The 11,242-nt window shown below is 38.4% G+C and overlaps 1 protein-coding gene across 2 annotated transcripts; it reads left to right on the top strand.

The window, feature by feature from the left end:
- The first annotated feature begins 2,127 nt into the window (after positions 1 to 2,127).
- LOC137038897 (tumor necrosis factor receptor superfamily member 14-like) lies at positions 2,128 to 6,182 on the top strand. Of its 2 annotated transcripts, none has more exons than XM_067413904.1 (6): positions 2,128 to 2,268; positions 4,379 to 4,732; positions 5,168 to 5,293; positions 5,376 to 5,531; positions 5,672 to 5,759; positions 5,839 to 6,182. In XM_067413904.1, the coding sequence occupies exons 2-6, from the start codon at positions 4,600 to 4,602 to the stop codon at positions 5,960 to 5,962; spliced, it is 627 nt and encodes a 208-aa protein (XP_067270005.1). In that variant the 5' UTR covers positions 2,128 to 2,268; positions 4,379 to 4,599; the 3' UTR covers positions 5,963 to 6,182. The 2 variants fall into 2 exon arrangements, with proteins under 2 accessions (XP_067270005.1, XP_067270004.1); XM_067413903.1 differs by lacking the exon at positions 2,128 to 2,268 and adding an exon at positions 2,553 to 2,702.
- The last annotated feature ends 5,060 nt before the right edge of the window (positions 6,183 to 11,242 follow it).

Here is an 11,242-nt window from a genome sequence, read left to right as displayed (position 1 = left end):
AATACGTTTACTCTGATATTTTTTTATGTGTTGCATAGTTACAATTATAAAAATGCTATGAATCATTCCATTCCAAACCCACATGACCACTGCCAGAACGGTAGATGTCATGTTTGATGAAGCTGGCACAACATTGAGCGAATCAAGCGATTCAAGAAGACTGCGCATGCTCCCGTTCTGCCTTTTTTTTAAGCCACACAAAGCCATATTTGTTCGGTGAGTGATGTACACTCACCGAACAAACCGAGTGTGTTCATAGATGCAGAACGCCACCATATTTACGACCGATCTCACCCGGTGGCCACCCGAACAGACAGAGATACCTGGAGAAAATAACTATTTTAGGCTTCGATCCTTATTTCTTACCCCCAGTTTTCTTTTGTCCATTATTATATATAAAATATCTTGTACATAACCCCTCCCCATACAGTAGGGATCACTAGAAGGCTTTCAAGAGTACCGATGCATATCAATATGCTGTGGTTTGCAACGTGTCAGCAGGAAATTTTTCGGCTCATATATAATTTCTTTAATAACTACATAACAATAGCCTACTTGTACTTTTCAGTACTTGAATAGTACATTTTTTAAATAAACTACTTGCAATACTTAGGTACAATAAATGTTTAATACTTTTGTACTTCTACTTAAGTTTGGTGCTTAAAGAGGACTTCAACTTTTACTCAAGTCTGGGTCTGTAGTACTTTATACATCTCTTGTCACTCTGCCAATGCCATGGAATTCCGGGCCTTTTTGTCTAACAATAACCCAGATAGCACACGTATGTCTCTAAGATGTCTGCTAAAGAGGCCTTAATCTGGAAAACATCTGTTGTGTACAAACATCTGAAAAAAGGCGTTTTTCATATATTTCTTAAAGGGGGGGGGTGAAATGCTGTTTCATGCATACTGATCTTTTTACACTGTTAAAGACTTGGAATCCCATACTAAACATAGACAAAGTTTCAAAAGTTAAGGTGGACGTTTGATGGGAGTATTTCTTTGTCAAAAATACTACTTCCGGTTAGTCATAAGGTTCTGCAATGTTTTTTTGATCATGGGTCCACTTGACGTTAAAGTTTCGGAATTTCCTTGTATGGGCCGTACGGACAATTCTACCGGAAGCGCGTGAGAGAGAGAGCGAAAGCAACAGGCTACGCCCATCAAAGCGCTGGCTCGTAGGCTGCGCTGCACAGGTGATGTGACTTCAAGAAATTAACAATGTCACCAAAAAAGTGCGTTTTTGGTTGCCAGACCAAGACAGTCCTGTACAGATTGCCAAAAAACCCCGCGTTAAGGCAACAGTGGATGTAATTTGCTTTTCCGGATCAGCAACTGAGTTGCGCAAAGGTTTATGTCTGTTCACTGCATTTCGGTGCCGACTGTTTCATAAACAAAGCCCAGTTCGACGCCGGATTTTCCGATCGCCTAATGCTGAAGGATGGAGCAGTCCCAACGATAAAGGTCCCAACGTTAGAACCGCAGACGGTGAGTAAGACTGCTTCAAATGTCTGTGTTATTGCCTATGCTCATCAAGTAGCTCAAACATGATCACGTATAGTTAATTGATCAATGGAGCATGCGATGTGTAGTGCGTGTACATTTGTTTAGCTGGCCACTATATGTGTAACTTTATGTTTGTGTATTGTAAAAGCACTCCAAACAACAATACACAAAGAGTGGGGAAATATGTTGAACTAAATAAGCACGCTTCTTCATTCAAATGCGCTACTATTCCGTGTCTTTCTATGTAAACACTAGCCTGCCGTGCAAAACCAGTCCGCTTACTAACGTTACAATTGTCTACACAAACCACGCGTAAACACACACACACACGTGCACAACTGCACTTCCCACATGTACACCTTCAAAGACAAAAATACGACGATATAATTCAAGTATAAATATGTAAATAACACAAGTCGCTAAGCATATTATATAGTTAGTGTATAACTTGTACCACATAGAGACGTCCTGCTCTAGTCGTTTTTGCTGCTGCTCCTGTTCAACTGCAGCCTCTGGGTCTGAACCAGATCCTCTGTACACGTCATTATTCAAAACACAGGAGTCACGGACATTAGCCGAGAACTAGCCTATTATATGCTGCTTGACTATGCTCGTGTGTCATGTTCGCTTGTTAGTCTGTTTGCGATCGTATTGTGGCTTACTTTAGCGATGATAAAGACCCATTAATTTCCACACCATATGGAGCATCTAAATCTCCTCACCGTGCGCTTTCAAGCATCAGCTCACACAATGTCTCCGACAAGTAAGATACTATACTAATATAGTAGGCTATTATTCACATAAATCAATACATTGTTCAGTTTTTGTTCTTAGTGTTAACCCTCTGTAAAAACAATCAGCGATTTTTTTTTCTTCTTTATGACAATAAAACTTTTTTTCATAAAAAAGCTACTGAAGACTCTAATTTGCGTGTGCACCTGGAACGTTTCCAGTGTATTGATCGTAAAGAGACAAAAAAACTAAATTCTGGAAGTAAAAAAACAACAAACTGCCATGTGGGGTGGAAAAGGGGAGACCAAACATCTGTGGCGGTCTGTTTACACGGCGAGCACCACCCCTGTTAGACGACACCTTATTGGAGAAAATTATAGTTACTTTCAGTTTGGAAATTGGTAGTCAGGAGTCAGATTTTTTTCTTCATTACATTAAAAATTCATATGAGAATAAACTTCACCGGTAAGACCGTGAGTTTTCAATTGATTACATCGAGATTGTACTTTTTAAATGTGAGTTTGTATGTGACGGTTGTAGCCTACATTACATAAAATATTTTCGTGTGCAAGCTGTATAATGACGCACCTGTTTTCAGACATCGTTATGGACAGCAATGATATCCTCATATCTCTTAAAACATCCACTGTGTTCGACAGATAGCGGTTACGTTTAAATAACTGTTATTCGTCAACATTTAAATATATTTAGTGATAATAAAATGATAGAACGCCAAGCAATGTGTCCGAAATCGCCTTATATATAGCTTATATATTGGCTACATATTTGATGCATAGTTGATACACTTTTTTTGTAGAACTCTGTTTACAAAAAATAATAATAATAATAATAATAATAATAATAATATAAATAACCATTTATCAAACACCTTTAATTAAAAGCTATTAAAAAAAAATAATTGTTTAAAAAAATACTAAATAAAATAATTAAATAAATAACCATTTAGCCAAAGCATTCAAATAAAAACTATTAAATAAAATATATAATTAGAGAATGGCTGACTACAGCTTGAAAGTAAATGCTAGTGTGAAATTTGTAAATGGAATTCGACACACAAATATGAATCCTTCATTTCTTTATCATTTAAAGGTAGGCTACACTGTGTTATTCGTCAATCAATCATGAATTTAGGTGGTGGATAACTTCTGGCAACGTAATTTTCCAGAGACGAGAATTATAGGAAAAAAAACGGGGAGATTTGCAATTGCAAAACTATAAACTGTTTGTTTTATTGAGTTATTGATCATGTCATGTTTCTCCTTACGCTAAAGACAAGAAAGTCAACAACAAACCCATGCAGATTGTCCACTGCAGGATCACAGAAGTGTTGCTGTAGTAATAATATATTGGCCTGGTGTATCCAATCTGGTCCCACTTTATATTAGGTGGCCTTAACTACTATGTACTTACATCAAAAAATAGGTACAATGTACTTATTGTGTTCATATTGTATTTGCTGATATTGAGGTGGGATACGGGTAGAGTTAGGGACAGGTGTGGTTGTATTTAAGGGTTAGGTGTAAAGGAAAGTGTCAACAGTGTTATTATAAATGTAACTACAGTAATTCATTACAGATTACATGCAGGTCATTGTAAAAATGCAAGTACAATGTAAAACATGTTTGTACACAAGTGCATTGTATCAAATAACTATTTAAAATGTTAGTAGTAGTCTAGATAAGGCCACCTAATATAAAGTGGGTCCACCAATCTTGTTCTAGTAAGAGCTCCGTGCTTGCTCTAGCCTGTTTAGCAATGACAGTGTATACTTGACTTGATCTGTTTAAACTTGTCTTTTGTTCATGATTAATGCACATAAGTCAGGACAAGTTTGTTTAAAAATACATAGGACAAGAGCTGCTTGGTTATAGTTAACTTTGTGCACTGGTTAAACATTTACATTTGGCCATATACCATTAAAAAACTATAATATTGTTTATTCTATTGAGGTTTTTCTTTGTTTTGTGCATAAATATTCATTCTAGGCTTAGAGAATTGTGTCACTTGTTTGAAATTTTTTTTTTTTATAAGATCCAGAAAAACAGACTAACAGAAAGGTCAGCACTTTATTCATGTTTATGTTGGTGGAGAACTGACTCAGACTGTGATTTTGTTTTCAGCTGTTTCCAGAATGCTGTGGGAGTATTGACATTTGTGAACCTATGCAGAGAAATTGAATCTATCTCCAGGAATCTGCTTGTTGCAAGAACTTTTATTGAAGGCAACCATTTGTCCAGCGGTGGCTCTGATCATAACTTCATCTAATGTGCTGAAAAAAAACAGTTTATGAAGTCTGAACATTGAACTATTTTTCTCCACTTAAACCTGCATTTCACTTTATATGAATATGATGAAGTTAGGATTTATCTTATCTATTGCTGCAGTTGTCACTTTGAACTTCGAACTGTGTTTCAGTGCGTGTGCTGGTGCTGAATATGAGATTTATGGAGAATGCTGCCCCATGTGTGCACCAGGTACATTGTATAATGGGGGGGTTCTGCCTTAAGAACTGACTGAATCAGTGACAAAGCTTCAAAATATTTCCAGATTTTGTTAAACAAAATGAAGTGGTGTTTTCAAATAACAGTAAACCAAGTAAAGCTTTTGTTTGGCTGTTAACATATGGCTATCTATGTAAAACTGCAATTGACTTGAGAAAGTAAAGATATCCCAGCTATAAAAAAAATACAAAAAATAAATAAATACAGCATTGCTGTTCACCAGCTAGCATAAATAAATGGTTTTGCATGCTGGGACCAGCAAGGGACGTCTGTGGAATTTATGCTGGACATTCACCAATTTGTACAAATTTGTGATATTTATGATACACAGAGGAGGTCACTATGTGATCTTAGGACAGAGCACAGCAGTTCACTAGAGTGAAAGTGTTTCATATTTTACTTTTGTAGGATTTTGTGTTCATTGGCATTGCACTGCAGAGACCAGCACCACTTGTGTTCCATGTCCTGCATCAACTTACACTGATGAACCCAGTGGACTCACAGCATGTTTTCCCTGCCGTGTGTGTGATGCAGGTGTGCATGCTTCACAAAATGAAGACTTGAAAAAATAAGCAATTTATATACTTTTATAGAAATGAAATATGTGTTTCTACAGGACAAGGACTACAAGTAAAAAGAAGCTGTACACGCACTGCAGACACTGTTTGTGAGCCACTGGAGGGATTCTACTGCATTGAGCAAAGTAAAGGCAGCTGTATATTTGCTCTGAAACACTCTGAATGTCACCCTGGACAATATATCAGACAAGCAGGTATAGGTGGGCTGTATCTGTGTTGAATTTTAGAAGAGAGAAAATAGAGTATATAATTATTGCTGAACATGTTGATAGACACAAGTAGTATTTGTAATGCTAGACTCTAATTAAGTCATTGCCTTAATATATCCTTACAGGAACAGCATTTACTGACACTGAATGTGCTGACTGTGCTGAAGGCACTTACTCTAATGGCTCTTTCATTACCTGTCAACCACATTTAAAGTAAGTGATCACCATAGATTTTTAAGTGTTCAAAAATATTTTATACCAGACTAAAAATTCTATTATTACAAATTTACAGATGTGAGACTGAGGGACTTCACGAAATAAAACCAGGAACAATGTCATCTGATGCTGAATGTGGGAATTCAACGAGTGCTAATTCTTTTTACAGTTTTTTTACAAACTTCACAATGCAGAATTGATTAATTTTACAGTTACTGAACTGACTTGAGCTTGATAATGACAGTATTGTCTTGTTAGAGCTGCTTTTCAGGAGAATTCAAATTTGTTTCTATTGTGTACAAATTCAGCTACAGATAAGCAAAAACATCAAAATGCATGTTTTTCAAAGTTCTTTAATGATGAGTTTAGTTGTATAACAACGAGTTATAAAAAAAGTAAATAAACAAAAATGTACTGCAATCATTAAAGCTACACTGTGTGATATTTTTCCCCATCTAGTAGTGAAAGGGTATATGACTGTCCAGTTTCTGTTCCTCTCAATTCCAGTTTCGTTTTAACTCGTACGGTGGCCGATTTAGTCCAAGATTAACATGGCCATCCCCCTCTTCACATTCGACACGGTGCCATCGAGTGTTAAAGGGTTAGTTCACCCAAAAATGAAAATTAGATGTGTTCTAGAAAAATTCTATAATGAAAATGTACAACATGAATCCATTTTCCAAACCGTGTTTTTGTCTTACCCTGAATCATTATGGTACACTTATAATAATTATGTATATTGGGACTATTTCAGGCCAGACTGGTAGGTACCACTGCGGAGGAGCACAGTCCCTGCGTGATCTGCCATAGACATAAACAGAGAGAAGTAGCTCCGGCTGCAATGTTCTTCCGCAAGACGCATGCAGCTCTGTTTATTAACCACTAGAGTACAAAAAGTTACGGACTGCAGCTTTAAACACACACCATACATAGCATGCTCCATTGAGAAATTAACTGTAACATCACACGATCGTGTTGTTTACAGATGTTTACTTACATTGTTACTGATATTCAACAGCATAGACATTTAAAGCAGTTTTACTCACCGCCTGCTTCCAAAGCAGGACCGAACCGTTATCGTTGGCATCGCTCTGTCAAAAACACACTTCTTTGGTAACTGTTGATTTTGTGAAGTCCTGTGACAGCAGTGACCGTTGCGATCCACTTTTGCGACACGACTGAAGCATGATGTTGTGACGCTTCTCGTCATTTCTGCGTTTAAATCGGTTCAAATGCAGAGCTGCCTTCCCGGAATGCTATGCGGGCGCGTTGAAGACGATTGACGTCATCCATAGGAATAAAGTGGAGCGCGGCGCGACAGAAGTGTTGTACGGACGAGTGGATCTGATCTCCACCTTGAGAGCAGTGTTTATGGGTGTGCATTTGCTCTCTTGCTCTGGTCGACGGTGCTCACCCTTCCGAGAGAAGAGCCGTACGGCCCATACAAGGACATTCCGACCGGTTGATGTCAAGCGGACCCATGAACGAAAAAAATCTCTCCGAAACTTGTGAGAAACCGGAAGGAGTATTTTTGACACATCAAACGTCCAACTTAGTTTTTCAAACTTTGTCCATGTTTAGGATGGGAATCCAAGTCTTTAACAGTGCTCGAAAGCGTTAGTTCTGTCAGGGTGCCAGTCTGATCAGCTTTGAACTTGTTTTGTTGTCTATTGTTACTCCGCCCCTCTTGTCACCTGGTTATCTCATTAGGGCTCACACCTGTTTTAGTTTGTTTGTCACCCTTTATATTCTCCTCTTGTCTTCTGTCCAGTGCCAGATCGAATCTCTGCTTAGAGTTACCTGGCTCTTGTCTGTTCTTTTGAGACTGATATCTTGCCTGTTATTTTGAGACTGATATCTTGCCTTTGCTTCAGTAATGTTCTATTAATATTAGTATTAGTCCTAGTCTTGTTTTCCTGCCTTCTTTTTGGAGTTTGCTATTGCGCTCTGTTTTATTTTTTTTGAGCTCCCGTCTAGCTAGTTCAGTTTTAGTTTGTTTTCCCTTGTCCTTTTTCTTTTGCTCCCAGCTTCCCTGTCTACGCGGGCTGCCAGATCCCTACCTTGCTGATTCTCCATTTCGGATCTCCCTTGCCTGTCTGCCACCCAGGATTTCAGCCTCCACTGCCAGGTCCCTTCCTCCATTCTCCAGGTTTACCCTTTTTCTCTCTCCCCCTGCCATTGTGACATTACATCACCACTTGTTTGTCTGTGAACTCGCCTACCACATTGACTTTGGACCATACTCATCAATATCTCCATTCTCCAGTGTTGCGGTTTGGACCTGCTCAACCAATTGCCCTGAGAACGTTTTCTCCTATGCCCCCTGTTGGGCAGATGTAGTACTTTCTTGTACCTGGCTGGCATCATCCCTGTTTCCCCTTCTGACCAAGGACTCACTTTTTCTCGCTGTGATTTTGATTTTGTTTACTCTTGTCCCTTAATAAACACTGTTATCCCTGCAACTGATTCCTCATCTTTTACCACCCTAACAAGTTCACCCAAAAATGAAATTGATGATTGTCATTTGAGGATTGAAAACAAACACGGAAGAGAAGACAATGCTGAATAAAGTCCTAGTTTTTGCTAAAAAATATCTTAAACTGGGTTCCGAAGATGAACGGAGGTCTTACGTGTGTAGAACGACATTAGGGTGAGGAGTTAATGACATCAATTTTATTTTTGGGTGAACTAACCCTTTAAGTAAATGGTACTTAATTATATTTAACTTAGCAGATTGTATTTATTAAAAGTAGTTAAGTAAATGCAATTTTAAAAGGAACAACACTGTTGTGAAAATATCAATATATATAATGGTCACTTCTCCTTCATGCTCATTCACACATCGACTGGATCCTCTCGATGTGAAGTGGCATCACTGCGTCTGTCCTCCTGCAGTTTTTAATAAAGAAAGAAAGAACACAAGTACAAAATCGGTGCATTATACGCATTTTTGTGAGATCCGGCTGCATTATCAGTGCAGAAGGAACATGCTTGCTAAAAATTATTAAACCTAACTCACATTATGTTAAATTCAGTGTAATGTGTTTTACAGTGAGGCAACATAAGTAAAAATAAAAAAAATTGAGTAGAGAGCAGATGCAATTGCACAGATTGTACCAATAAAATAAACCAGACATTTGTAACACTATCCACTGAGAGGTGAGTTGTAATGAACCCAAGTGCAGTTTCTTTAGGGGGTGGGGGTGAAATGCTGTTTCATGCATACTGAGCTTTTTACACTGTGAAAGACTTGGATTCCCATCCTAAACAGACAAAGTTTCCAAAACTAATGTTGGACGTTTGATGGAGTATTTCTGTGTTAAAAATACTCCTTCTGGTTTCTCACAAGTTTCGGAGAGTTTTTTTCGAGTATGGCTCGACTTGACGTCGATAGAGCGGAAGGTCCTTGTATGGGCCGTACGGCTCTTCTCCCTAGAGAGTGAGAAGTGACTAGAGCGAGAGAGGAAATGCACGCCCATAAACACTTGCTCAGATGCAGATCCACTCGTCCGTGAACACTTATGACGCGCCACGCTCCCGTTCCACTTTATTCCTATGGGTGATATCAAAGCTTCAGCACAGCATTCCCGGAAGGCAGCGCTGCATTTGAACCGATTTGAACGCAGAAATGACGGGACGCTTCACAATGTCGCGGATTTCCACGGTCAATGCTGTCACAGGACTTTACCAAATCATACCAAAGAAGTGTGTTTTTGAAGGAGTGGTCCCAGCGATAAAAGTTCGGTCCTGCTTTGGAAGCAGCCGGTGAGTAAAACTGCTTCAAATGTCTATACTGTTGGCTCGTCGTGTGAGTAAACATCAGTAAACGACACGATCGCGTGCTTCGTCATTCAAATGCGCTAACGGTTACTCCATTGCTGTTCTATGTATAACGTTACACTGGTCTGACATGCAAAACCGTTTTGCTTGCTACTGCTAAGGTTTAGTTGCATACAATAGTCCATAAACCGAATCATGTCCTCATAAACTGTGAGTAAACACACACAAATGTTGACAGGCACTAAATACAGTACATACCACAGAGACGGACGTCCTGCTGTTGCTGTTTCTCCTGTTCAATTTATTTCAGCCTGATTCTGGATCACGTATTAGCTGAATCCGATTGATAGCATACATGGGTCGATAGCATACTTGGGTTTCTCCACGCTTGAGGACGTCACCGCTTTGGGTGTGCGCGTCATTCTTTAGCTCCGCCCACACGATACGCCTCCAGGCGCTGGTTTTTTTTTCTGGAAAGACTCGGTACAGCCTATATTTCTTTCATGAATATAATAAAACTAAAGACTTTTCGGAGATATGAAGGATGCAATACTACTCTATAGGTACTCAAGATTGACATGAGATTGACTGAAACTGAGTGCCCCCCCCACCCCCTTTAATTATCCAAACTTAAATCCAAACATAAACAAAAGGCTTGGCTTGGCATTAATCTAGACAAAAACATAAACATAAATTAAACCTTAAACTTAAACCTTCACCAACATTCAGGTACATATACATACACAATACCAGAAAAAAGACACATGGCAAACATGAGGGATTACAAATACACAAAGACTGAGGACTTGACAAGACACACCTGTGAACAATGATCAACCAATAAACCAATGACACATCAGAACACAAGACAAGGGAGCACATGGCAGGATCATGACAAACCAGTAAGAGCATGCCAGGACATGACAGTGAACATGAAAACCTAAAAAACACCAAAACACCCTTTTGACATTCTTTGGTGATTAGCTTTAATAAATTCATTGCTGGGAAATTTTCAGGTGATATAAAATGTCTAGACTCTTTTAAATAAGACTAACAACACACACACAGGCAGCCAGCACTTAATCACGACCAGCTAACATTAAATTATTTTGAAGTTAATCAGACTGGGTGACTTTTTCTATAAGAACATGGCTAACTACATTTAATCCCCTCTATTTTTGACTAACCACCAGTCTCAACTTTATAGAAGACGATAATGCCGGGGCTTTAGCTAACGTTGTTGTGATTAAAACTCACATTCAGTTCATTTTGAACCTGTAAGGGAAGATTCGAATATAAATATTAAAAGGTACTGTGAACTTACAAATACACTTGAAGACTTATACATGCACATATGAGAAAGAACGTCAAGCAGAGAGGAAGAAAAGGAAGAAAGAACATGAAGAAACCAGCAACCTCTGACATGACCACCTGATAACTGATAGTCACTGATAAAAATCAACTGATAGCCAGTCAGCAGCTTACTAATAGTCAGTCAGCAGTTTAAGTTCCTCTGGAAATAACCTGAAGTATTATAATCTGTAATCTTTTGATATTTTGCTAATAACATTGATTATTGTGTAATCAGTATTTTTATCTCTTGTATAAATATTTTTTTTATTTTATAAAGACAAAGTACTGTTCAGTTTTTACTTCAGCTTATAAAGACAGTTCTATAAGAATAGAAAGAGCATTATAAA

Source organism: Pseudorasbora parva, chromosome 13, assembly GCF_024679245.1.
Source record: "Pseudorasbora parva isolate DD20220531a chromosome 13, ASM2467924v1, whole genome shotgun sequence".
In the NCBI taxonomy this organism is placed as follows: Eukaryota; Metazoa; Chordata; class Actinopteri; order Cypriniformes; family Gobionidae; genus Pseudorasbora; species Pseudorasbora parva.
This window is presented reverse-complemented; position numbering and strand designations above follow the sequence as displayed.

Bases quoted from the DNA above. Each gene is read 5' to 3' on its own strand.
- LOC137038897 (XM_067413904.1), top strand. From the start codon at position 4,600: ATGAATATGATGAAGTTAGGATTTATCTTATCTATTGCTGCAGTTGTC. The intron at 4,733-5,167 runs GTACATTGTATA...TTACTTTTGTAG, and splicing joins CTGCCCCATGTGTGCACCAG to GATTTTGTGTTCATTGGCAT. The intron at 5,760-5,838 runs GTAAGTGATCAC...ACAAATTTACAG, and splicing joins ACCTGTCAACCACATTTAAA to ATGTGAGACTGAGGGACTTC.